General features: G+C 46.3%; 2 protein-coding genes across 2 annotated transcripts in view; one reads left to right on the forward strand and one right to left on the reverse strand.

Annotated features, from left to right (window-relative positions):
- Nucleotides 1–254: 254 nt before the first annotated feature.
- On the reverse strand, nucleotides 255–8,292 carry MRTO4 (MRT4 homolog, ribosome maturation factor). Its single transcript, XM_074306080.1, has 8 exons — nucleotides 8,090–8,292; nucleotides 7,296–7,354; nucleotides 6,409–6,512; nucleotides 3,420–3,501; nucleotides 2,385–2,452; nucleotides 1,534–1,685; nucleotides 1,223–1,299; nucleotides 255–1,133 (listed from the first exon to the last, which is right to left on the reverse strand). Exons 1-8 carry the CDS (start codon nucleotides 8,115–8,117, stop codon nucleotides 978–980), a joined length of 726 nt encoding a protein of 241 aa, XP_074162181.1. The 5' UTR covers nucleotides 8,118–8,292; the 3' UTR covers nucleotides 255–977.
- Nucleotides 8,293–8,323: 31 nt separating this feature from the next.
- EMC1 (ER membrane protein complex subunit 1) overlaps nucleotides 8,324–27,369 on the forward strand; it is a 33,879-nt gene continuing 14,833 nt past the window's right edge. Inside the window, exons 1-11 of the mRNA XM_074306078.1 lie at nucleotides 8,324–8,489; nucleotides 20,552–20,676; nucleotides 21,248–21,313; nucleotides 21,527–21,620; nucleotides 22,650–22,778; nucleotides 23,312–23,438; nucleotides 24,621–24,770; nucleotides 25,145–25,312; nucleotides 25,783–25,854; nucleotides 26,573–26,635; nucleotides 27,180–27,302. Of these exons, the coding sequence (XP_074162179.1) occupies nucleotides 8,350–8,489; nucleotides 20,552–20,676; nucleotides 21,248–21,313; nucleotides 21,527–21,620; nucleotides 22,650–22,778; nucleotides 23,312–23,438; nucleotides 24,621–24,770; nucleotides 25,145–25,312; nucleotides 25,783–25,854; nucleotides 26,573–26,635; nucleotides 27,180–27,302 (1,257 nt within the window). The 5' untranslated portion in view covers nucleotides 8,324–8,349. The remainder of the gene's footprint in view (nucleotides 8,490–20,551; nucleotides 20,677–21,247; nucleotides 21,314–21,526; nucleotides 21,621–22,649; nucleotides 22,779–23,311; nucleotides 23,439–24,620; nucleotides 24,771–25,144; nucleotides 25,313–25,782; nucleotides 25,855–26,572; nucleotides 26,636–27,179; nucleotides 27,303–27,369) is intronic.

Raw genomic sequence — 27,369 nt, forward strand, 5'->3', positions numbered from 1 at the left:
GAGTAGAAGGTGCCTGAGATCTGGACTCATGCTGACTTAGATCTACCATGTGATCACAGAAATGCATGCTAGGAAGCTTGTTTGCTCATCGAAAACCTGAAGCACATTGGTGTGCCTCATGAGTCAGGTAGGCCCCACCAAGAGGGCTCCTGCTGCAGCCCTGTTCTTCTGGGCAGCTCCCCCTTCTCACATGTGACCAGACAGATGGTGTCAAGCGCGGCAACTTCTCCAAGCACAGAACACTTCTGGGGCTGTTTGCGCACAGAAAACTGTTTAATGGTCTTACACACATGTCCCTCTAAGTGCCAGAAACCTCCCCCTGTCCAAAGAGAAGTTTGTGAGTCCTGAGTCAAGCTCGGGATTGGCAGAACCTGTCTTGTTGGGCGCAAGAAACCAAAGCACAGCTTCCAACTTGGGGAGCCAACCAGGAAATTTTCAACGCAGGGGCTTCTCCCCCACAGCTCTTTGGCCGCCTTCTATGTCCTCAGCCCATGCCTGGGACACGAGGGCTTCCTACAGTTGGCCATTATCTACTCCATCTTCTGAGTGACTGTAGGTCGCCGGCTTACTAACCCCAGCTGGCAGGGCCTCTGTGTGCATCTGGCCTACTGCATGGGGGCATGAAGCTCAGCAAGTGCCAGGGGCTGCATCTCCCCCCTGACACTTTCTGTCCCCGACATCTGGGAGGAGGGGAGGGAGTGGAGCTGGGAAACACCAGGCTGGAGACCTCCAGGGCTTGTGGGGTTTGGGCTGAGGACCAGAGAGAAGGGGCAGCAGGGAGCCAGCCCTTTCCCTTTGCCTCCAGGAAGAGCCCAGGGGCGCCCAGTCCATGGACAAGGCTTTATTCCATATAAAAGTACAGTCCTGAGGGCACTGCGCCTCTCTCCCTCCTGAGAGTCCTGCAGAATGAATCTCTACTCCCTTAGCAATGGGAGGCAGCCTGGCCCGACCTGGGGACTCCAGACTGAGCCCACCGGTCAGTCATCGTCGGAGTCCTCCGATTCCTTTGAGGAGCTGATGTCATCGTCATCTTCCTCTGCATCCTCCCCTAGGTGCTCAAACTTGCCTGACTCAGCCTGCCACAGGTATTTGATGTTAACTCTGAACTCGGCCATTTCGAACCCAAACAGCTTCTGCAGAGAGCACAGGGGTGGGGAAGGTTAGGGGCAGAAAAGCTGAGGCACAAGGGTCTCAGCTGCCACTCCCAGCCCCCCTCACTCACCAGGACTCGGGCCTGCTCGGGGGTCAGCACGTCGCCCTCCTTGCACACTTGGTAGTCAGAGAGCAGGGTCACCACACCTGTGGAGAGGGTTGGGCTGAGGCAGGCCCACAGGGGATCCCATCCACCACGGCCCCCGCTGGCCCTGGGCTCTTCATGAGGAGTCTTGAGTCAGAACCTCAAGAGTCACACGCGACCCCTACCCACCATGCCTAACAGTGCATATGCTCTCACACACCCCACAGCCCACCACCTCTAAGGGGGGGGAAGCCTGGGCCGGGTTTCCAAGCCAACCCAAGCCACGCTTCCTTTACCTTTCTTGAGGGCAGTGGGGAGGCCGAGCTGCCTCAGCTGGGGCTCCATCGAGTGGGGGAACTGCTCTAGGGGCCCTGCATCCAGGCTGACGGTGAAGGTGGCTTTGTTACCTGCCCGCGCGTAATCCATCTCAGTGTATTTACTGAACCACCTGGGGGGTGCAAGGAAGGAAGGGAGTCACTGCCACAGCTCTTGTCCAATGGCTCATGTAAGCCAGAGGCCATTGCTCTGGACCCCCAAGCCCAAAGGCACAGCAGTAGCCAGCCTCCTCACCTGCTCATTTTAGAGGCCCAAGTCCCACAGGCAGAAGGAGGTAGGATCCATGCCCAACATGCTCACACAGGACCTGTGCAGGCCCAGTAATATGTGGGGACCAGGCTAGGAGGATCCTGGGCCCAGGTCCCTGACCTTGGTGTACCTAGGCACTGGTTAATAAATGAACTAGGCAGCTGAGATGGTGGGAGGCTCAGGAAGCCCCTCAGCCTTGCTAGCAGCAGTGTCCTTCGCCTACCCGGCCCCCAGGAAGCCTCATGTAGATGCTGGCTGCTCGTCTACCTGGGCCTGTGTGCTCCTCCAGAGCCTGTGATCGGAGCTCAGGACCGTCCTCCCTACCTAGTAGGACTTGCTCTGGGTGCAGAGGCCTGGCCTGGGCCCAGCCTGTGACATCACAACTTTTTCAGTTGTACCAGAACTGAGCCCTGGGCCCAAAGGCTCCAGAGCACTAAAGGTGAAGAAGAGTAGGGAGCCTAGAGACCCTCCCAGCCTGTCCCAGCAGCTCTCCTGGGCTGGCCTCCAGGGGCCGGGTCTGCTTCTCCCCTCAGTCACAAACCCTCCCAGTCTCAGCACTCACTCATTCACTTCCTTCTTTGTTCTGTTGGTGAATAAGAGGCCGACTTCACCCCTCAGTTTCTTGCTGACCTTTGGGAAACAAACAAACAACCTCATGTCACCAGGGCCCAGGGGAGCTGCAGATGCGTCGAGGTGTGGAACTCCCAGCCCCAGTCCTGGAGTTCCAGCCACTGCTTGAACTTCCCCACAAGGCAACCCCTGTCATTGCCGGGCAACTCTGGGACGCTGCCCACTGAGCCGCCAGGACCAAAACCCGTATCTCCCGCACCAGCCAAGGCCTTTTTGTTACTTTCATGCTCACAAGGGTCATTATAGATTAGGTTGAGTTGGGGGTGGTCCAGAAGGGGCAGGGGACAGAAGAAGATCAAGTCAGAGGGAGAGGATCAAGGATGGGCAGCTGCTCTCCCCAGTCCTGCCCGAGGCCGGTCTTCTCTGTGGGGGACACATTTCTTCTACCCTACCTGCAAATTAGGGAAGTCACTCCCTTAGAACCGGGGCCCTTAACCTGGCATCTCTAAACTTGTTTTTAAAAGGCCAGCCAACCCTATTTTGATAACTCTATTTAAGTAGTTTCCTTTGTAATCCCATGCACTTATTTTGTAGATTAAAAAGCCTGGCTTTTAAAGAGTTGAGGTTTAGGGTCTTACCAGAGACACTGTCAAAGGAGGGCTCGTAATGCAGCAAAACAAGTCATGACTAGGTGAGCTGCTCCCTCCCCAACTTTTATTCTGTTGTTCCTCAGAGAAGAGGAACAAAATGGCTCTGGTAGAGAAAGTGGTGAACCACTTGGGGAGGAGGAGTGAGACCAAAATGTTTTGTGGATGTAGGGGCAATGGTAGGGAGAGGGCAGGGTCTCCCAGGTGCTCAGCACCCAAGCTCTGGAAGCTCTAGAGCTCCAAGAAGCCAGGCTCCCTCTGTCCTGCTCATACACATTTCATGCTCATAGCAGGGTACATGTAACTGGCTAGGGGGGCCCTGTCTTAGACCAGTAGAATGGGATCTCCCCCTCCCCCCAGGATATAGAGCAAGGGCCCACCTGGTGCAGGTTGTCCTTATATTCATCAGCAGGACCTCGACCCAAAGCTACCATCATGACTTTGTTCTTGCCAAAGAATATCCTGCAGAGAAAGACAAGGAAATTATCAGGTGGAAATGATCTTTCCTGGGTTCTTTCTCTACTTTCCAGGGAAATTCTGCAAGGTGTTTATGGACCCAAGCACCAGGAATCTCAGTGCTGGCTCGGCGCCTCCTCACTAATTAATGCCTGTAAGCAGATCCCTTCCCCTCCATTTCCAGTTTTAAAATGATAATAGTCCTTGATCTGACTGGCCTGGGAGGAAAGTACTCTGTGAGCCTCAAGGCACGACAGAAATGGAAATCACTCCTGTCATTATTGAGCTGCTTGCCCGATGGCTAGGCTGGGAAGGTGGAACCCCTGGACCTGAAAAGGGCATGAAAACTTCACAACAACCCTGGAGGGGGATGCTGCAGATAGTATTAGTCTCATTTTAAAATGACGGTGAACCATAGAGGTTAAGTTACTGGCCCAGGGTCACAGAGCTCAGGTAAGATGTGGGACTAGAATTTGCATCCAGCACTTTCTCTTCTAATCCTGCTGTTGGTCAAATCAAGATGGAAAGGACTTTTGTATAATATTTGTATGACATTTTGTATAATATTATGACAGGAGCAGGCAGTATTTTTGATAGATAAAAATCCAAGCTATTAGCACTATCACAAATATCAAAGCAATGCTGAGGTTCCAGTTCTCATCCATCAGGGCAACAAAGAAGAGTAACAACAAGGATAACAAATGAATGCTGAAGGGGCCGCAGGAAAATGGGTACACCAATGCCCTGTAGATGCAACTGTGACTGGGCTGCCTCTGCTGGCAGGACTGGGAACGATGCCCAAAGAGCTCCTAAACAAAACACATCTCTGACCTAATTATATCATGACTTGGCCCTTAAGAACAGGGACTGTCTTTTATCTTTCTTTGTATTCCTAGTGCTTAGCACAGCATCTGCACATAGTGGGCCTGGAGTGATTGACTTGGACTATTCCCCAAAAGGAAAAAAAGAGGTCAAGGACCTGTATGTACAAAAACATGAATAGCAACTCTTTTAGAGCTCTGATCAAAGCAATGATAAATCAGAAGACCAAAAGATGGAGGAGGAAACGTGTTACTCCTGCCAAGGAGGAAGTGAACTTAAAAAGAGAGATGGATATTTTTGGATATGACCAATATAGGAACGTTTTGTTGACTTATTTTATTACTTATTTAAGAAAGGGACAGATAGGGCCTGTATCCCAAAGAGATCATAGAGGGAAAAGGATCCACATGTGCATAAATGTTTCTAGCAGCTCTTTTTGTAGTGGCAAAGAATTGGAAATTGAGGTGATGCTCTTCAATTGGGGAATGGCTAAATAAGATGAGAGCACCAACTGCTGAGGTGTCAGGAGGACCTGAGTTCAAATCCAGCCTCAGGCACTTAATACTGGGCAAGTCACTTAACCTCAATTGCTTGGGGGAAGGGAGGGAATAAACCCAAAAAATTGATCAAAGGGAAGAAGGTGGTGGAAGAGACAGATTATAAAACTTTTAAAAACATATGAATTTATTCTAAAGAGAATAGATTTTAGGACACCAGGATTCAAGTGTAAACTGTTCTACCACTAGCTGTGCGACCATGACCACGTCCCTTATTTCTAGGCTTTGGTTCCTAAATCTTTAAGGCATTTTTTAACTCACAGAATTTTTATGTAAATGTCAGCTGTAGCTTTCCTATGTCCCATCATATTCTCTCTGCTATCATATTTAGCCTGTGAGCTCTTTTGGAGCTCAGAATATGTCATTTTCCATCTTTCAATCACTAGTATCCAGCATGTAATAAGCATTTAATAAAAGTCAGTTCAATGAGAAGGAAAGTATAATATGAGATAGAATATTTTTGAGGAACAGAGATTTGCAATTCCTGGAGATGAAGACATATATGCTGGCAATGCCCAAGATCAGCAAGAACTGCAGTGTTTACCAGAGAAGGGAACTGGGAACTCAGAACAGAAGGCCAGCCATTTCTTGTCATATGAAAAAATACTCTAAATTACTCTTTAGAGAAATGCAAATTAAGACAACTCTGAGGTACCACTACACACCTCTCAGATTGGCTAAAATGACAGGAAAAGATAAAGATGAATATTGGCAGAGAGGTGGGAAAACGAAAACACTAATACACTGTTGGTGGAGTTGTGAATGGATCCAATCATTCTGGAGAGCAATTTGGAACTATGCCCCAAAAGTTATCAAACTGTGCTTACCCTGTGATCCAGCAGTGTTTTTACTGGGCCTGTATCCCAAAGAGATCATAGAGGGAAAAGGACCCACATGTGCAAGAATGTTTCTAGCAGCTCTTTTTGTAGTGGCAAAGAATCGGAAATTGAGGCGATGCCCTTCAAATGGGGAAAGGCTAAATAAGTTATGGTATATGAAAGCAATGGGAAATTATTGTTTAAGAAATGATGAATAGAGTGATTTCAAAAAAGTCTGAAAAGACTTACATTTACTTGATGCTGAGTGAAGCAAGCAGAACCAAAAGAACATTGTACACAGCAACAAGAAGATTATGTTTAGACTCGGCTCCTTTTAATAGTGATGTGATTTAGGCCAATTCTAAGAGACTTAGGGTGGAAAAAAGCCACCTGAATCCAGAGAACTATGGAGACTGAATGTGGATCAGAGCATGGTACTTTCACCCTCTTTTTGTTATTTGTGTTTTTTCTCCTTTTGATCTGACTTTTCTTGCACAGCATGATGAATATGGAAATATGTTTAAAAGAATTGCACATGCTTAACCTATATCAGATTGTTTGCTATCTTGAAGAGCAAGGAGAAAAATTTGGAACATAGGTTTTGCAAAGGTGAATGGTGAAAGCTATCTTTGCATGTATTTGGAAAAATAAAATACTGTTTCAAAAACAAACAAAAAGGAGGAGCAACCCTCCCCCTCCCCTAGCTCCCTCCTTACCTGCTGTGCTTCCATGCATTCCTGATGTCCTTCAACTTGCTGTTCCTCATGTTTGCCACAGAGAAGATGAAAATGTATTTGTACGTGTCCACACATTTTCGAAGCTGTGAGGAAATTCGAGGGGCACGGTGTTAGGCAACTTAGTCCCCCCATAACATCTGAGCCTGTGACAATGTGTACATAGCTCTCTGCTCCCTACGCGAGGGCTGGGGCCAGCACTGCTGGTAACAGTATCCTGCAACACTGCAGCACGTAATAAACACTTGTGGAAATTAATTAGTCAATGTTTTAGGAAAAAATAAGGCTGGGACTTGTTACTGGCCCTGCTGTCTAGACCTGAATCCCTATTTCTACAGAGGTTTCTATTCCCTGGGTTTACAACCTGAGTCACAGTCCCCTGTTCTCTTGCTTCCATTAAATCCTGTGTCAGGTCTTTTGTTGACTCTAGTCCCTGAAACAGAGCCTGACACCCCCCCCCCAAAAAAAAAACCTTGCACACATAGGCCGCACACCTGAAAATTTTTCTTTCCCACAGAATCCTCAGCTTTTTTTAAAGAGTGAACTCCAGCTGCTTCCAGACCAAGGCCTCCAGGCTCTTTCCCTGGCCCTGACTGGCCCCTCCCCCTCCCTTTGGCTCAGACTCTGACCCCACCTGGCTCAGAATAAATGTAAACAGACATTGTTTCTATGCTGGCTAGAGAGCCCAGGAGACTGAGGTGGTCTCCCCTCAGGCCTGCTGATCCCTCTGGCCAGAGGACCCGGCTCACAGCTCCTGACCCCTACCCTGTGGAACCTTTCCTCACGGCACCAAGACATCCTGTGGGCGGCCCCAGCCCTGAGGAGCCTAGTTCTTACCCCTCCCCTCCCGCTGCCCTGCCGGCTCTTACCTCCCCTATCAGGTTCTGCTTGAGTTCTAGGCCCTTCTTGGCGGTCTTCGTCAGGGACACTGCGGAGGAGAGAGCAGCTTAGAGAGGCTTTAGGGCTGGGGAAGGACCAGGGTGCTATGGGTCGGACAGGGGGCCTGGAGCTCGCAGACCCGCTGTCCCTGGGCCTAAAGCAGGCTGCCAAACCGTGGCCGATGCCTTCATGCAGCAAAGAAACGGGCCTCGGATGGGCTGGACTGGAACTCGGACCCTGAACCCAGGCAGGGGCCGACTTAATGCAGGCGGGTACACAGCAGGTGATGAATAAAGGCTCACGGGCAAGAACAGCCTCTGGACACGGTCCGGTGTGTCCAGAGCCGGGCGCCGCGGCGGGCCGGGGATCGCGTCCCTGGCACGGGGCAGATGATGGCTTGCCTCAGTTTCCCCATTTGTAAGCAGCATAAGTCTTACCCAGGGATCCCTGGAAGGCGCTCAGCCCAGGGCCCTGCACACGGTAAGCGCCATGTCAAGGCGCTCCCAAGCCCTAACCGCGGACCCACACGCCGGGTCCCAGCACCGACGGGCGCCGACCTGTGATTCGGGACAAGTGCTGACCCTCTCCATCTCCTCTCCCCCCGTTTTCCTCGGTAGAGGAGGAACGAACGCGATGTTGGCAGAGAGAGACCCTGCTCCTCCCCAGCCTCAGTTTCCCCAGGTGCAGTACGCAATCCCTGCTCGGGATGGGATGGGGGGGTCTCGGGCTCCCCAGAGAGACCGCCCCCCGCCCCCAGCTCCGGCCAGCGGCCCTCACAGCTCACCCTTCTTGTCGCGTTTGGACTTAGGCATGGTGCTCCCACACGTGCGCCCTCCCGGCTACGCTTGCGAGGACCTCGGAACCGCGAGGGCTCTTGGGATGCGGGCGGTCCAGGGTGCCTAAGTCTAGTGCCTGATTCCGGCTCCCGGCACTTCCGTGACCTCGCACAGTAGCGTGCTCGGTCGCCCCGCCTCCGCGCCCACTTCCGGCGTTCGCGCCTGCGCCTTCCTCCTGGCTGAACCTGCAGGGCCGGAAGCGCTGTGCATGCCGGGCCGGCGGCGGGCCGGACCCTCAGCCGGTTTCTCCATCATGGCGGCGGCACTTGCCGCCCGGCTCTGGCTCTGGGCCGCGCTTCTGGCCTCGGCGACGGCCGTGTACGAGGACCAAGTGGGCAAGTTTGATTGGTGCGTATGTAGGGTGAAGGCCCCTCCTGAGGCAAGAGGGGTCTTGCGAGATAGTGGGGGAACGCAGCTTGTCTTCCCGGTCGCATAACCTCGGGGTCAGGGGTCACCATCCGGGCAACCGGAGGTGCATGGGTCAAAGGTTACTACGGGGATACTCTCCGTTCCCATTCTCTGGGAATCTGAATCACATAACTCGAGGGTCAGAAGTCACTGACCCGTAGTGAGCTCGCTTCCACACGAACTTGTTCCAGAACTGGTCATTCATTCCCATCTCCCCCCTTTCGGGATGTTGGGGATCCTGCGGTTGGCCCTCGTGGGGCTTGGGAGGGGTGACCCTCGTGCTGAGTGAAGCAGGACATGGCTTAGAGCTGCAGCTGGAGGGCGGCCCCGCAGGCCGGCGCCCATTGTACAGATGAGGAAACTGAGACCCAGAGAAGCCGGGGAATTTGCCCGAGGTCACAGAGGCACAGGCGGGGTCTGAACCGGGCTCTGTTGTAACGTTTTCAGTTCTGAAGTTCCCGGGGCTCCCTGTCCCCCACCTCTGACATCCAGGATGATTCCTTTCCAGTTCCAACCTATCCCAGTCCCTTTTAGCCCCGGTGTTTGTGGTTCTAGGTTCCCTCTGGTTCTGACCTCCCGGGTTCTAAAGGCCCTCCCAGCTCTGACATCCCGGGTTCTAAGGTTCTCCCAGTCCTGACCTCCCGGGTTCTAAGGGCCCTCCCAGCTCTGACATCCCGGGTTCTAAGGGCCCTCCCAGCTCTGACCTCCCGGGTTCTAAGGCCCTCCCAGCTCTGACACCCTGGGTTCTAAGGGCCCTGCCAGCTCTGACCTCCTGGGTTCTAGGGGCCCTGCCAGCTCTGACCTCCTGGGTTCTAAGGGCTCTCCCAGCTCTGACATCCCGGGTTCTAAGGGCCCTCCCAGCTCTGACATCCCGGGTTCTAAGGTTCTCCCAGTCCTGACCTCCCGGGTTCTAAGGGCCCTCCCAGCTCTGACATCCCGGGTTCTAAAGGCCCTCCCAGCTCTGACCTCCCGGGTTCTAAGGGCCCTCCCAGCTCTGACCTCCCGGGTTCTAAGGGCCCTCCCAGCTCTGACCTCCCGGGTTCTAAGGGCCCTCCCAGCTCTGACCTCCCGGGTTCTAAGGGCCCTCCCAGCTCTGACCTCCCGGGTTCTAAGGGCCCTCCCAGCTCTGACCTCCCGGGTTCTAAGGGCCCTCCCAGCTCTGACCTCCCGGGTTCTAAGGGCCCTCCCAGCTCTGACACCCTGGGTTCTAAGGGCCCTCCCATCTCTGACATCCTGGGTTCTAAGGGCCCTCCCAGCCTGACATCCTGGGTTCTAAGAGCCCTCCCAGCTCTGACCTCCTGGGTTCTAAGGGCCCTCCCAGCTCTGACCTCCCGGGTTCTAAGGGCCCTCTCAGCTCTGACCTCCTGGGTTCTAAGGTTCTCCCAGCTCTGACCTCCTGGGTTCTAAGGGCCCTCCCAGCTCTGACCTCCCGGGTTCTAAGGGCCCTCCCAGCACTGACCTCCTGGGTTCTAAGGGCCCTCCCAGCTCTGACCTCCTGGGTTCTAAGGGCCCTCCCAGCTCTGACCTCCTGGGTTCTAAGGTTCTCCCAGCTCTGACATTCCATGTTCTAAGGGCCCTCCCAGCTCCAACATCCTGGGTTCTAAAGGCCCTCCCAGCTCTGACCTCCTGGGTTCTAAGGACCCTCCCAGCTCTGACCTCCTGGGTTCTAAGGGCCCTCCCAGCTCTGACCTCCCGGGTTCTAAGGGCCCTCTCAGCTCTGACCTCCTGGGTTCTAAGGTTCTCCCAGCTCTGACCTCCTGGGTTCTAAGGGCCCTCCCAGCTCTGACCTCCCGGGTTCTAAGGGCCCTCCCAGCACTGACCTCCTGGGTTCTAAGGGCCCTCCCAGCTCTGACCTCCTGGGTTCTAAGGGCCCTCCCAGCTCTGACCTCCTGGGTTCTAAGGTTCTCCCAGCTCTGACATTCCATGTTCTAAGGGCCCTCCCAGCTCCAACATCCTGGGTTCTAAAGGCCCTCCCAGCTCTGACCTCCTGGGTTCTAAGGACCCTCCCAGCTCTGACCTCCTGGGTTCTAAGGACCCTCCCAGCTCTGACCTCCCGGGTTCTAAGGGCCCTCCCAGCTCTGACCTCTCGGGTTCTAAGGGCCCTCCCAGCTCTGACCTCCAGGGTTCTAAGGGCCCTCCCAGCTCTGACCTCCTGGGTTCTAAGGGCCCTCCCAGCTCTGACCTCCTGGGTTCTAAGGTTCTCCCAGCTCTGACATTCCATGATCTAAGGGCCCTCCCAGCTCTGACCTCCTGGGTTCTAAGGGCCCTCCCAGCTCTGACCTCCCGGGTTCTAAGGGCCCTCCCAGCTCTGACATCCCGGGTTCTAAGGTTCTCCCAGTCCTGACCTCCCGGGTTCTAAGGGCCCTCCCAGCTCTGACATCCCGGGTTCTAAGGGCCCTCCCAGCTCTGACCTCCCGGGTTCTAAGGGCCTTCCCAGCTCTGACCTCCTGGGTTCTAAGGGCCCTCTCAGCTCTGACCTCCTGGGTTCTAAGGTTCTCCCAGCTCTGACATTCCATGTTCTAAGGGCCCTCCCAGCTCTGACCTCCCGGGTTCTAAGGGCCCTCCCAGCTCTGACCTCCTGGGTTCTAAGGGACCTCCCAGCTCTGACCTCCCGGGTTCTAAGGGCCCTCCCAGCTCTGACCTCCCGGGTTCTAAGGGCCTTCCCAGCTCTGACCTCCCGGGTTCTAAGGGACCTCCCAGCTCTGACCTCCCGGGTTCTAAGGGACCTCCCAGCTCTGACCTCCCGGGTTCTAAGGGCCCTCCCAGCTCTGACCTCCCGGGTTCTAAGGGCCCTCCCAGCTCTGACCTCCCGGGTTCTAAGGGCCCTCCCAGCTCTGAGCTCCCTGGTTCTAAGGGCCCTCCCAGCTCTGACCTCCCGGGTTCTAAGGGCCCTCCCAGCTCTGACCTCCCGGGTTCTAAGGGCCCTCCCAGCTCTGACCTCCCTGGTTCTAAGGGCCCTCCCAGCTCTGACCTCCTGGGTTCTAAGGGCCCTCCCAGCTCTAACCTCCTGGGTTCTAAGGGCCCTCCCAGCTCTGACCTCCCATGTTCTAAGGGCCCTCCCAGCTCTGACACCCTGGGTTATAAGGGCCCTCCCAGCTCTGACCTCCCGGGTTCTAAGGGCCCTCCCAGCTCTGTCACCCTGGGTTATAAGGGCCCTCCCAGCTCTGACCTCCTGGGTTCTAAGGGCCCTCCCAGCTCTAACCTCCTGGGTTCTAAGGGCCCTCCCAGCTCTGACCTCCCGGGTTCTAAGGGCCCTCCCAGCTCTGACACCCTGGGTTATAAGGGCCCTCCCAGCTCTGACCTCCTGGGTTCTAAGGGCCCTCCCAGCTCTAACCTCCCGGGTTCTAAGGGCCCTCCCAGCTCTGACCTCCCGGGTTCTAAGGACCCTCCCAGCTCTGACCTCCTCGGTTCTAAAGGCCCTCCCAGCTCTGAGCTCCCGGGTTCTAAGGGCCCTCCCAGCTCTGACCTCCTGGGTTCTAAGGGCCCTCCCAGTTCTGACCTCCTGGGTTCTAAGGGCCCTCCCAGCTCTGACCTCCTGGGTTCTAAGGCCCTCCCAGCTCTGACCTCCCGGGTTCTAAGGGCCCTCCCAGCTCTGACATCCCGGGTTCTAAGGCCCTCCCAGCTCTGACCTCCCAGGTTCCAAGGGCCCTCCCAGCTCTGACATCCCAGGTTCTAAGAGACCTCCCAGCTCTGACATCCCATGTTCTAAGAGCCAGAAGTAAATGGAATTGTATTCCACAATTGGGACTAATCTGCAGAGGCATAGACAGGAAAAGGAGTATCGGGCAGATAGAGTAGTTTGGTTAGAATATATTGTGCATAAAGGGAAGTGATGTGTTGGAAATATGGGAAAGGTAATCTAACTCAACAGAGGGTCACCTACAGAGGAGCATCTCGAGGACCTTGATACATTCTCTTTCCATTTGGACTTTACTATGTAGGGTATTTTTGATGACAATCGTGAACCCTTAGGAAGCATTTGCTTTTGTCATCTTACTGATGGAGAAAACAATCCTTATGGCTGCATTTTATCCCTACTAAATTCAGTGCTTTTTTTTAATATCAAGAAATAGTAAACACAACAGGATCTCGTGTTCTGTGTACCTGTCAGTCATTTATGTGAATGAAGATGTTGTTTGCTGTAGAAAATGGCTTGTGAAAATCTTCCTTATTCTTTTTCCTATTGTCATCAAGAATGCCCTCCAAAAAAATAATAATGATAATTCTCAAAAATAATTGTATAACCATGAAAAAGGTATGAAGGTTGCTAGTCTTTGCTGCCTTATCATCAACCTTATCTGCAAGGTTGCTGTCTGTCCCTGATTTTTTCTCATTTATTTCCTGTCTGCTTTTTCAAAGTCAACTTTTGAATTCTAAATTCTATCCCTTCCTTTCTTTCCCCCCATATTGAGAAGGCAAGCAATTTGAATAGGTTTTACAAATGTAGTCATGTAAAACACATTTGCGCAAAAGTCACGTGAGCTTTTTCTTTTGTTTTTAAAGAATCTTGAGGTATTCTTGACTTTGTTGGGTTTCTCTCCAAGCTTTCTGAACATTTTACTTTCTATTACTTTTCTCCTCTTTCATGAAGCAAGTCTACTTGAAATCTTTCACACGCTATATTCTTTCATAATATTTTGCAAATGAGTTTCTATCTTACACTATTGTTGCCCCACATGTTTGTACTTAGCAAAGTGTGTAAGATTACAAAGAATCAAATTGTGTTAGAATAGATTTATAAAAATATTAAAAAAAAAATCCGTGGGTCCTAGATTAAGAATTATTCCAATCAAGTAAAATGACAGGAAACATTCCAAATCTATAGATGCTTGCCAAAAAAATTCTCAGCTTTTTGGCCTTCTTGTGATTTCTTTAATTAGTTAAAGAAGTTCCTTAAACTTCTCTAAGAAATCATCTTGGTTTATATCATTGTGGTTTCCTTTACTTCCCATTTTTTGGCATCAGTCGCTTGTTTGATAACATCTGGACTTTGTACTTATGAATGAGTGGTGGTATTACATATAGCTGATTCAGAAATTACTACATTGCCTTCCATTTATTTAATATGTAAACCTTGTAGGGGTATGATCTTGGTCTATGCTTTAATTAAGTTTGTAGTGTTGTGATGCAGTTGGTCATAATTTTACTCTTATAATAAAGAAAAATAGTTAAACAGAAACATTATACTGTGAACCTGTCTTGCTTTGTATATATAGTCAATAAAGATTTATTAAGCTCCTGTTATGTGCCAGGTAGCATGCTAAGAGCTGGGGATATAAAATATGAAAGAACTTAAAATATAATGGGGAAGAAGGCATACCGCAGGAAGCTGGAAATGGAACAGGAATTGGGGTGGAGAGGGAACATGGAAGAAAAGTCAGAGAAGTCCCAGAGTTGTACAGCCAGAGCAGAAATGAGGAGTCCTGTTCTTCCTAAATAGGTCACTACTCTTCTGAGTAGTGTTTCTCCATGACTAAAATAACTCGTGACTTCAGAATTTAGGTTTCTTTTAGTGCCCTTTTCATGTACATTCTTGTATGATATGGTCATTGTGTATGTTCTTTTGACTCTCCTTTCATTGTCACTTGAATGTGTATCTTTCAGTGTCTCTCAGAATTTCTCTTAGAGTTATTACTAACAGTTAGTAATCCATTATTTTAGGGAAGAACTGGAAACAAAATAGATGCCCATTGATTGGGGAATGGCTAACCAAGTAATGGTACACAAATGTACAGTGATGGGATAGCATTGTGTTGTAAGAAATGATGAGTAAGGCAAAATAAGCATGGGAAGGCTTCTAAACTCATGCAAAGTGAAGTCAGCAGAACCAGAAAAAAATGTGTGCATAGCTACCACAACAATGTAAATGGAACAACAACACAGTGATTGAAACTAAGTGATAAGAAGTAGTAGTAACCAAATTTGCTGCAAAGAGGAGAGATGAGAAGGCAGTTCCTTCCTTCACTTCTTTGTAGAGGTTGGAGGGCCAAGCCATGGAACTTAGCAACTTCTGTCAGACTTTTTTTCTGCATTAGTTAATTTTGCTGAACTTTTCCCTCTTTTTTAATTATGTTATTTTTTTTTAAAAATTGTTAGCAAACAATGTACACATGTAGTGAGTAGGAAGTGAGGTAAAAAAAATATGCATTTAAAAGTTTATTTTAAAAATATTTCATTATGTTCATATGTATTTGGTGTCTTAAAAAAAAAAAAAGAATTTTGCGTTCTCTTAGATGGATTCTTATGTTTTCCTGTCTCTCTATAATAAAGTTATTACTTAATTACTTTACCATAGTGTTGAAGTGACCTTGAGTTCTCATCATTGTGCCAGTGGAGGGCAGGCAAGCCCTGACAAGTCTTTTCAAGCTAGAAATCCTTTGGCTGCAGGAGATGAATTTTTTGGACATAGCAACTTCTGAACACTACCTACTAATCTTGAGAAGACATAAGTCTCGGAAGAAAGCCAAAATAACATATCATTGAAGTTCAATACAGAACTTCAGAACAGAAATACAGAATATTTATTTTTTAAATTTTTTTTAGCAAGAAAAGATTGTTCTCTCTATTTTATAGGTAGAGAAATTGAGGCCTATAAAAAAATGGGATAATGAGAAGAGTGATGGACTTGGAGCAAAAGAGACTTTTGTTCTGCCTTTGACACTTCCCATCAAGTGAACTTTCTTTTTTTTTTTTTTTTTTTTTTTTTTTTTTTTTTTTCTTTTAATTTTTTTTTTATTATATATATATATATATATATATTTTATAATATTATCCCTTGTATTCATTTTTCCAATTTACCCCCCCTCCCTCTATTCCCTCCCCCCGACGACAGGCAATACCATACATTTTACATGTGTTACAATATAGTCTAGGTACAATACATGTTTGCGAATATCCAAGTGAACTTTCTTAGTCTCAGTTTCCTTAACTATAAAATGGAAATAATTCTCACCAACTCCTAGAACAACTTTGAAGATCATTTGAAATCATGAAAGTAAATGAAATAAAGCCATTCTGAGGTACTACCTGACACATTGAATTGACTAAGGTGACAGGAAAAGATAATGATGAATGTGGGAAAACTGGAACACACATTCATTGTTGGTGGAGTTGATCTAACCACTTTGGAAGACAATTTGGAACTATGCCCAAAGGGCTATCAAACTGCATAGCCTTTGATCTTGCAGTGTCTCTTTTGGATCTTTATCCCAAAGAGAGCATAAAAAAAGGGGAAAGGACCCACATATGCAAAGATATTAGTAGCAGCTCTTTATGTGGTGGCAAGGAATTGGAAATTGAGTAGATGCCCATTAATTGAGGAATGACTGAATAAGTTATGGCATATAAATGTAACAGAATATTATTGTTCTATAAGAAACAATCAGCAGGTTGATTACAGAAAAGCCTGGAAAGACTTACGTGAACTGATGCTGAATGAAGTGAGCAGAACCAGGGGAACATTGTACATAGTTAGCATCATAGTATGTGATGATTAACTATGAAAGACTTAACTCTTCTCAACAATACATTGGTTCAAGACAATTCTAATAGACTTGGGATGGAAAATGCTATCTGTATCTGGAGAGGGAATTATGGAGACTGAAATCAGATTGAATCGTAGTGTTTTCACCTTTCAAAAAATTTATTTGCTTTTTCTTTCTTGTGATTTTCCCCTTTGTTCTGATTTTTCTTTCATAACATGATTAATATGTTCAAAATGATTGCACATGTATAACTTACATCAAATTGCTTACTGTCTTGAGGAGGGAGAATGTAGGGAAGGGAGGGAGAGAAAATTTGGAACTGAGAAGTTTACAAAACTGAATGTTGAAAGCTATTTTTACATGTATTTGGAAAAATAAAATACTATTAAAAAAGAAAAGAAAATAGATAAAATACAATGCTTTGCAAACCTTAAAATTGTCAATTTCTATTATTACAAGTCATTTTATTCTTTTCTCTTGGGGTTCAGTTAGAATAGTTCTAAGAACAAGGTGCTAACCTACTATTATTTTATTTTAATGGTTTTAGACTGTCATTCAGGAGGATTAAATCTCCCTTTTTTTGGTAATTGAAAAAGAGAATTAGGGTATCCACTTATCTTTTGTAGATTCATTGAAAGTATCTTTGATAGCTGATATGATGATATGAAAGTACCTTTGATAGCTGATATGATGACAGGATAACTTGTATCTCATTCTCTTTCCACACTGTTAAAAGTGATATTTTGAAATTTTTTCATTCCTTCTAATTTGTTCAAGGTAATAGGTATTTAAAAATATTAGATTTTTATTGATCACTGTTATGTCTGGATACTTGTGGGCAACACTTCTTTCTGTAATGCTACTTTACTTTTCATATACTTTATTTGTCTAATTCTCAATGATGTTTTGGGGCTAACATTTGTATAATATGAAGAATTTGTCATTTATTAGTTTATAAACATTAGCAAACTCCTGGTAGATGTGTCTGGCTCCCTGATTCTGTCTTTCTAGGTATCTAGTAGCAGCTACCTTTTTGCAGCCTATAGTGATATGCTGCAATTTCCATCACTTCATTGCATAATCTACAATAATAGAAAAATCTTCTTAACCTCAACTTTCCTAATTGTGTTTGGTGACATTACTTTTTGTCATCTTAGTAGCAATTCTGGAGTTTGTATTGTGAAATTTTTAGTGCCTTTATTTTTTTCCCCTGTTCAGATTTAAGTACTTTCTCAATGTCTACTTTTAACTCATCTGGAATTTTGATTATGCATTCAGTGCAGCTTCTGAGATGGAAATGCAAGAAAGTGTGTGTTCTTAGCCGCTTAATTTTGGCCTAACTGTCAACAATACTCCATCAGCCAACATAATGCTATCCATATGTGGATATTGGTGCAAATGGAGAAATATTGAATGCTGTGGATAAATTCATTTCTCTTAGCAGTAGATTTCCTTTTTTTTTTTTTTTTTTAATTAAAGGTTTTTATTTTCAAAATATATGCATGGATAATTTTTCAACATTGATTCTTGCAAAACCTTGTGTTCCAAATTTTTGCCTCCTTTCCCTAACTCCCTTCCCCTAGATGGCAAGTAATCCAATATATGTTAAATCCAATATATATATATACATATTTATACAATTATCTTGCATACAAGAAAAATCAGATCCAAAAGGAAAAAAAAATGAGAAAGCAAACAAAATGCAAGCAAAACACAAAAACAGTGAAAATGCTATATTGTGATCCACACTCAGTTCCCACAGTCCTCTCTCTGAATGCAGATGGCTTTTTTCATCACAAGACCTTTGGTATTGTCCTTAAAAATTTCATTGTTGAAGAGAGCCAGGCCCACCAGAATTGATAATCTTGTAATTTTGTTGTTACTGTGTACAATGATCTCCTGGTTCTGCTCACTTCACTCAGCATCAGTTCATATAAGCTTCTCCAGACTTCTCTGAAATCATTCTGCTGGTTGTTCATCTCTTACCGAACAATAATATTTCATAACATTCATATACCATAACTTATTCAGCCATTCTCCAACTGATGGGCATCCACTCAGTTTCCAGTTTCTGTGGCAGTATACTTTGCAGAGATGTACACATAGATGATGAATTTGACATATGCATTGCCAGAGCTAGCTCAGTGTTTGGTGGGGGCTCTGAAAGAAAGTGTGAGAGAGTAGTAGTTAGTAGTTAGTTAGATTGCTTACCAAATTGAAGGTCTCTAGAGCCATTGTGATGGCTGTGAAATTAAATTGAATTAAAGACAACCATCAGTGTGGATTTAGAGATGAAGCTATTTCTTATACTTTTGTTATGATATAGTATTGGCAAATAATAAGAACATTCATGTCTTGAAACTATTTCATGCACACTTGTAGTTTGTCTACTTTGGTGGGCAATACCATGTGCACTGAAATGTTTCTGGCTGCTGGTGTATCGGATTAATTTTTTGGAAGGCAGGCCACTCATTTTGTTATATCAAACCTGTAATCTTCAATTTGTCTAGATCGTAATTGTTCTCTGGGAGGAGGTTTTTTGGGGAGCTTCTGGAGGCAGCCAGGAGTTAAAGTCTTTACTGTCTCTTTCCAAATCTTATCTCCAGATCCTTTGTTTTCTCCTTCAAGTCTTGTCTCCTTCACTTGGGGCTCGGCTAGCTTTCTTAGAGGCCTCTCTCTCTCTCTCTCTGGTTCCTGAGAGCTTTTGTCTGTGTCTCCAGCCAGCACAACAGTGGAATTTTGAATGACTCTCTTGACTCTGAATCTCCTAGAGTGTGGGAATCAGACTCCGCCTCCGAGAGTGGGCTGGTGGGTACTCCCTGGGCTTGTGAGAGCTTCTTAAAAAGTATGCTCTCTTAAAGGTGTGAAAGGTGTGAACTCTGAACTAGAGAATTGTTAAGTACCATGCTAAATTAGACAACCAATTTAGCACCTTGTAAGAATCCTAATACAAACTGTTATCATGAGGGTTTCAAATAGATCCATATTGTGTGGCCTTTCTATTGCTTACATCCATAGTCAGTTACATTTAACCAAGCAAGGTGCTGACCCAATTAGTATTGTCATCAAAGTCCAATTGGCCAACATTTCAGGATTCTTGCCTGGCCTTTACAGTTTGTGGTCTCAGGGCACTTGGCAGCCCTCGCCCTGACATTCCTTTATTTCATTCTTGTCCTCAAAGGAAATAGCCAGTAGGTCCCTGGTGGGACTCTGTTTAATGAGATACTTGGCTTATATACTTATATATGCTCATAAGATACTTGAGTTTTGTATAGAAGCGGTCATCTGGTTGGAGATGGTAATTGGGTACTAATGTGGGCATCCTCTAGGAAATAGGATGAGTATTTGAGTTTTGTTTTGTCAAGCCAGCTGATCTTTTGTGTGCTGAAAGGGAAGACAGTAAAAGCTACAGTCCATTATTGATGACTTCATAAAGGGGATTCCTTTGTTTTGCTTGATTGTTCTTTCTTGTTACAAAGGAGGACTTCTACTTATAGGAGAGAGTAAGGTTGTGATAGAGAGAGAAACATCCTTTTTTTTTCCCTCCTCAAAGAAACATCACTAAAACAGTAAACTCCACAGAAGAAAACAATAAATATTGCCCCCATGTTAAATTTAATGTGCGCTTGTAAAAACCTCTCTCTCAACATCACAGTTTACTATCTTTTTTTTTTTTTTGTTTTATTTTTGTTATATTGAAATGTTTATATTGATAATTGTTCATCTTATAACCAAAAAAATTTTTTTTTTTAATTATATAATCAAAGCTGTCTTGAGGGTCTTTGGGGGATTTTTTTCTCTTTGAATTCAGTGACAATAAGTGGAGAGTTATTAGATTGGAGGCTTGTTGAGGACAACACTTTTATCTCTTCTTTAATATTAGCCAGCATACCCAATTCTATACATGGAATAGATGCATTTCATTAACTGAGATAGGATCAATTTTTACCTAATGCTGTTCTGTCAATTCTCATGTGGTACTTTGGGGATCTTATCTATAAGTTATTCCCTTAAAATTTTTTTTGCTAAAGGCATAAAGTAATTATATAAGTTAATAATATTGCTTTATTATTTCTAAAGTACTTCCTTTACAAAAATCATGGTGTAAAAATCATGCCTGTTTTATATATATAGAAATAGATTCAGACATGAGGTTATGTACAATTCTTCATATAAGCTAATGAGTGATTAGACTCAATATTCCTCGTTTCAGTATTCATTCTATTACACTATGCTTCCTTCATCTCTCATAGATCTAAACGGGATCTTAGAACCTCTTTCTCTCCTCCCAAAAATGATAAAATGGCCTGGAGAGAGACTTTTAATTTCTTTTCTTCTTGAACATATACTGTTTCTTTCTAACTTATTTAGAAACAAATCTCTTCAGGAGCCAGTGATCATATCCCTAAATTCAATAATGAAGAATATACCACTTTGCATTTGTATTGTTCTGTTAACTTTTAAAATAATTTATGTAATATTAACTGAGCTCTTGCTTTCCTCTATCTCCATATTCAGGAGGCAACAGTATATAGGGAAACTCAAGTTTGCCTCCTTAGAATGTGCCCCTGGATCGAAGAAAATGGTTGTGGCTACTGAGGAGAATGTGATTGCAGCATTGAACTCCCGTACGGGTGCCATCTGTGAGTGATCTCAGGTTTTAAACCCCCTGGGGTTGAACTGCCATCATCTTAGTGCCCAATGTCACAGATAGATTTTCCAGAAAATGCATCTGCTTTGTATTTTTCCTCCATAATTGACATGTTTGAACAGATATTTAATATGGCCTTGTAGCAAGTCTTTGAGGTTTGTTCCTTTGTATATCAGACCTTATTCTAAGTCCTGAAAGTCTATAAGCTGAGATGCCATCTGTGTCTTGCACACATCCGCATTAAGGAACTGTTTTCACTCTTAAGCTTTATAGGCTACCTTGATTTATTTGGGTATTGATTTTTCATATTAAACTTCTAGATAGTGATCATCAATTATGACTTCTCCATATTCCAGTTAAGTTTGGTTTATATCAACATTCTCATTTTGCAAATGTGGAAAAGTTGCTTATCACCTCACTAGCCTCTGCTCTCATCTCCCCATCCCTGACTTCATTAGGAACTACTTTATAGGTAAAGTTCTCTGTCCTAAAGCTTGTCATTCCCAAGCTCTGTGTTCCCTCTGTTCCATTTCTGAGACCAGTTTTTCTTTCTTGCTTTTTAGTGTGGCGCCATGTAGACAAGGGTACTCAAGAGGGAACTATTGATGCCATGCTTCTTCATGGTCAAGGTAAGCAGAGATGTGGTTTGTTTTCAACAGGGAGGTGTCTCCTTGTCCCCATATAATTGTTTCCTCTTTGGCAGTTTGTATTGGAGAAAGGACAAAGTATCCCTATATTAACTGTTAGGTTTCATCAGAGAGGGGCATCCTCAAGACTTTAGGAAACTGCTGAGTTGCAGAGGGATATTATCATAGGGATAATTTTGGACTTTTCTTCTCCAGATGCACTCACTGTATCCAATGGGGGCCGGATCCTGCGCTCCTGGGAGACCAACATTGGAGGCTTGAACTGGGAGATGTCCTTGGATTCTGGCAGGTAGGGAAATGTTGTTTCATTTTGCTTGAGACAATATTGGCTGCAACTCACCAAAATATAGGTGTTTCTGGACATTCCATTAACCTCTTAAATATTTACCCAGAAATTCTAGAAATTAGCACACTGTACATTCAATTCTCAGTGCCTAATGTTGGGGATTATAGAACTATACATTTCATTTATTAAGAATATTGAGTACCTACTGTGTGCAGAACTCTGTACTTGATACTGTTTTGTTCTCGTATAATACTCAAGTGGTTCTTTAATAATAATAATAACTGAAATTTAATTAGTACTTTAAACTTTACAGAGTCTTATCATCTACATCCCAGTAAGAAAGGTTGTATAATTTCTGTCCTTCCTTACTTATAAATGAGCAAATGGGCTCTGAGGAGGTAAGGGACTTGTTTATGGTCACACAGCCAGGACATATCAGGGCTGGTCCTTACAACTGGCTTGTCTCATTAGGAGGCCAAGCTTCAGAAATAATATAGGTAGGCAGACACGGAGTGAAGTCATCTACATTTTAGAATTTCAGACCTGTAAGCCACCTGAGTTTTTGTATTTACTTGCAACTATTACTAAGTATTTGATTAGGTTTTTGAGGCAATTGTACTTGCATTCCTTTCTTTTTATCATGGAAGGTGGGCTGATTTTGTTTTGTCTTGCTTGCTAGGAGAAAATTAACACCACAGGAGTTTCTCTAGATTACTGCTTAGTTGTTGATGTGGAATTGCATGTTTCTCTTGGCTTCTGCTTTACTAGTTCATTGAAACATTTTAATGGGTAAAGAGGTTGGGTTGAGAAAAAGAAGCTACAAGCAGAGGTTGTTAGAAAGAAAGCAGCAGTGTGAATGGCAGTAGTCCTCGATTGCCTCGTAGTGATGGACCTCTTGCTATAATATGGCTCTGGGAGGTGATGGGAATAATTGGGTTAGATTAGAGAGGCAGGAGGAAATGGTTGGCCCTCATTTGGCCTCCCTCAGACTGAACCTCTGGCCAGATCTCCCCTATTCTTTCCTGTGTTCAGTTTTCAGATGGCCAGCCTGGTGGGCTTACAAGATGTGGTGAAATATGTGGCTGTGCTGAAAAAGACCACTCTCACTCTTCATTACTTATCTAACGGACACCAAAAGTGGATGGAACAGCTTCCAAAGAGGTGGGGACTTCCTGCTTGTGACTGTTATATCCTCTTCATAATTCTCAAAGACCTTTCCATTGTCTCATTCCTGACAAAGTTGCAAGAGATTTCATTATGGGGCCATCTCAAGTTCAGTATTTAATGTCTGACCTTGTCTAGGTCTGTGCCCCTGGGATTTGGTTGAACCTGGAGGTCACTTTGTGGGGAGGGAAAGTTTAGAGCGGGAGAGTTAACTCACTTATGGTTGTCCATTGATAGATTGGGTTCCCAAACTTGCTTAGTCTGCTGAATTGAAGGGACTGTTTTAACATAAGATTGAAACAGCATGGGTGTGGAAGAGGGCCGAGGGGATTCTCAAAGATTTTGCTATTGAAAAAGAGACTTGAAAAGAATAGCACCAGGGAGGCGGCCAGAGGGAGATTGGGATCCCTGGAGCTCATTTTGATGGTTTCATGGTGGGGATTGTGGCTGCGGACATGGGGTGACCAGCCCAAGGTTATGTGGTCCTGAGGTTGAACCTATTGTCTCTTGCCCTCTCTCTCTTCTTTCAGTGAGAGTGTTCAGTATCAGATGGTGTATTCATATGGCACTGGAGTATTGTGGGTCCTGGGGGTTGTACCCAACAGTCACGTGAATGTTGTGACCTTTCACGTGGAAGATGGTGAGATGGTTCAGCAGGTATGTCCTGTACTGGGCAACAGGGCTGTTGGGAGAGAATGTCCCAGCTATTTTCATCCTGCAAGGTTGGGGAGGAGAGCTAATCTAGTTGGATAGGTGAAGGGTACTGTGCTGGGTATACTAATTGAGAGGGAATTGTAGAGCACTGGTGCAGACTGGCAGCTTCTCTGCAGCTTAGAGCAACATAGAGGCTTAGTTGCTCTGGGTCCGCAATACACATCACAAGTGGAGCCAGTCCAGGACTTCCTAATTCTGGCAGTGGCTATGCATAGGCAACAATGCCTTTGTACCTTCATTTTACAGAAGAAGAAACTGTGGTTCAGAGAGATGACTTGCCCAATGTCACCTTACTAGTGAGGGTCAGAATCAGGGCTTGAACTCTTACGCAGGGTTCTTTCCCCTATACTAGAGAGAGCTCTGGAGAATAATAGCATTATAACTTAGTGCTTAGAGGATCTGACATTTCACTAGGCTAGATCCTGCCTCTGCCAACTCAGGTAGCGGGCCTTTGGAGAGCTGCTGTGGTCTTGAGCTTCATCTTCCTTCACTGTCTGGGGAGCTGGCCATGCTTTCACTGAGCTGGGTCTCGGACACCATCCCCAAGCTATGCTAAGGCCTGTCAGCCTGGGCTGTTTCTTCCCCCCTCCCTCTATTCTCATCTATCACAGAGTGGTAGGGTCCTTGAGGGTCACCTTTATACCACGATGAGGCACTGAAGGAATTCAGTAGTGCCTGACTCAAATGTCAGGGATTACATCAAATCTGTTCTTTCTAATAGTTACCAAATAAAGGATTTTACATTCAGCCAGGGAGGGACGTAAGAAGGCTTGGGATGGTGGTTTCCCCCCATGGAAGGGTAGGATCTTTTTCCTCCAGAAGAGGAAGGCACAGCAATATAGAATTAATTTCAGAGAACCCTGTACAGCAGTTGATTGGGGAAAATCAGATCTGACGACTTAGCAGTCCCTGGGTTTGCCTGCCATCTCTGACATAGACCTTTAACCTCTGAGACTGTAATTTGTGGAACAGGTGCCAGTTTGCATGGGCAGGAGTTTTACACCAGCAAAATCCTAGGACTGGCCAAAAAACTAACCACAACTAGGATCTCTGTATCTTTATCCAAAATGTGGCCAAGGCATTGGACTAGAGCCTAACATTCTCCTCTTCTGTTTTGTCCCCCAGGTCAGGGTGTCTGCACCGTGGCTGAAGAGCTTAAGTGGGGTTTGTGGTGTGGTGGGCAAGGCTGTGCTGGTGTGCCCTGACCCAGGCACCCGTTCCCTTTTCACTTTGGCCCTGGAGACAGAAGAGGAGATGAAAAGAACCCCACTACAGGTGAGAGAGACCAGAATCTCCCTGCCTTCTTGCTCCCTGTGGGGGCCTGGCCTTTGGGTGTGTGTGTGGGGGGGGGGGGGAGGACAGAAGGCTTCTCTGAGGCTCAGGCCCTAGAGACTCACTTGTCATCTGACCCCCATCTGCTTCTGGAGCTTGGGAGCATCCAAGAAGCTTCAGGCTTCTGGCAGGCTTCATTATTCATGGAGCATGGGTATATGTGTCACCTGCCTTTCCTTGGGCAGCCTGATTTGGATTGGGCCCTAGCCCTCCTGAGCTGCTCCTAGAGCCTCGCACTGCCTACTAACTGACCCCTGCAAGAGTATAGCGACGGACCCTTGTATGATGCTGCTCCACTTCTTTCTCCTGTCTCTCAGGCTCTTGAGCTAGAATTTGGCCAAGGTTTCCAGCCCTGGGTCCTGCCCACCCAGCCCAGTCCCACAAGTGCCTCCAGGTCACAGTTCTTCTTGCAGCTGGCCCCCAGCCATTTTGCTCTGTTGCAGCACCGCCCAGAAGGCCTGGGTCTCCTCCGAAGTTTCCCACAGGTAAGAAATCCTAGGACTCAAGGGACCTCAGCTTTGGGGCCTCTGATGTAAGAAAGACAATTTTCTTGAGGCTCCCAGTCAGTAACAGGTCCCTGAGGTCAGCATGAACTGGTTTGGGCTATGTTAGCCTTGGGAACAGAAGGTGATTCTCCTTCAGCATCCTCTTGGAAGAAGGAAATACTGTAGAATCTTTTGGGTTTTGCAGAAACTATATAAATGCATGATTCTTGCTGATCCAGGAGTTAACTTCTCCAACATTGAGAACTTTATTTTTGACCTTTCATAGGTGCTAAGATGCTGGGATTTGGGCTTCTGACTGTGGGTTTAATTCTAAAAAGGTCTGGAGGCTCCTCCAACCCTAGACCTTCTGGAAAACCTCAGGCCTTCTTGAAGAGGTGCCATTCTGCCATAGTTACTGGCTCAGGTACATATGATCGTCATTTAGGGATTGACCCTCCGCTATCTTCCAGACTGCTCTAGTGAGCTTTGGGACCAGTGGGGAGAAGACTGTGGCCGCTGTGATGACCTGCCGTACTGAAACTGTGAGTATGTGCCTTGGCGAACAAGGGCTATTTTCCTTCTATGGGGGCAGAACATGAATAATCATAAGGATGCTGCTACTACTGGGGAGACATGTAGTTAGCTCAAAGAGAATACAAATTCTCATGTTTCTGGGCTACTTGAAGGCTTGCAAAGCACTGCCCTTAGAAGTGTTGTGAAAAAGTTAGCACAAGTATGCTGATCTTCCCTTCATGGAGTGTTCCATGATGTGCCTGGGGTCACCCAGACCTCTTCCTGAATACCTGTGGGGCTGCACCAAAGTTTCAACACCCGGGGCTTCCAGAGCACCAGTGTCCATTTCAGCCTAGGCCTGTGGGACGCTTGCTTCTGCTCTGGAACGAGAATTCATTTCTGGAATAATCGACTCAATTAAAGATAAGACTTAGCTTCATTGAGAGCTGGCATTCGGCTGAACACTTTACAAATACTATCTCATTTGATCTTCACAATAGTTGTGAGAGCTAGGTGCTGTTATTTCCATTCTTTTAAAAAAACATTTGAAGAAATTGGGGCAAATAGGTTAAACGACTTGTCTTTGGGAGTATTAGGGTTTGGTTGGGCTTTCTGATGGGAGTGATATAAAAATACCAGACTTGATGAGAAATAGGTTTAGTCCTCAGTTTAGTAATGAAGACCCATAGAGGAACGTTTGTTTTTGTGGATAATAAATGATTTTTTTCTTCTTTCTTCTTTCCTTAGCAAAAAGGCGGGAGTGCTGAAGAGACAGTGACAAAGAATGTTTCAGACAAGTCAAGCACACAGGTAAGACAGGATTGGACATCCGGATCTGACCCATCAGAACTTGCAGTAAGTTATGGAAGCAGGGGAGGAGGCAGGATTCCTGGCTTTGGGAAGCAAGCATCTGGGGCTCTGACCACCTTCATACAGGGCTTCCAGGGCACCAGGAATAAAGCCAGGTGTCTACATCTGCTTTAGAAGGAGGAGATAACTTGGGAAATGGGAACTTAGGTTTCCTTCCTTAGGCCTTCCCTTAAACATAAGTCTCTTCTGGGGTTTTGGTTAGCTGGTAAAATTGAGTGTTCGTTTGTTCCTGAGCTTTCGCCAGGGGAGATGGGTGACCCTGGCTAGTACCCAGTGCCTTGACAGATTGTCCTTTGTGGCCCTTCAGCGCTCCATCTTGCTGATGGATCCCTTTCACTGGCCCTGCCCCTTCGGGCTCCGTGATTTATGCTGCTTGGTGACAAACCCCCAACTTGGCCTCTTTGCTGGGGGCTCTTCCCTGAGGCCACATGTCAGGTCCCCATTCTCATAAGGCCCCAGTCTTCTGAGTTCTTTGTCTCCTCAGGAAGCCCTTGTCTGCACTAACCAAACTTACACCATTAACCTGTACCTGGCGGAGACGGGACGGCGGCTGCTTGACACCTCAATCACCTTCAGCCTGGAGCAGAATGGCACCCGGCCTGAGCGGGTAGGTGCAGTGAGGAGCCTTTACCGAGCTCCTTTTTCAGTGGGCATTTATCTCTTTATGGAGTACC

The sequence above is a fragment of the Sminthopsis crassicaudata genome, chromosome 3, assembly GCF_048593235.1.
Source record: "Sminthopsis crassicaudata isolate SCR6 chromosome 3, ASM4859323v1, whole genome shotgun sequence".
Taxonomy (NCBI): domain Eukaryota; kingdom Metazoa; phylum Chordata; class Mammalia; order Dasyuromorphia; family Dasyuridae; genus Sminthopsis; species Sminthopsis crassicaudata.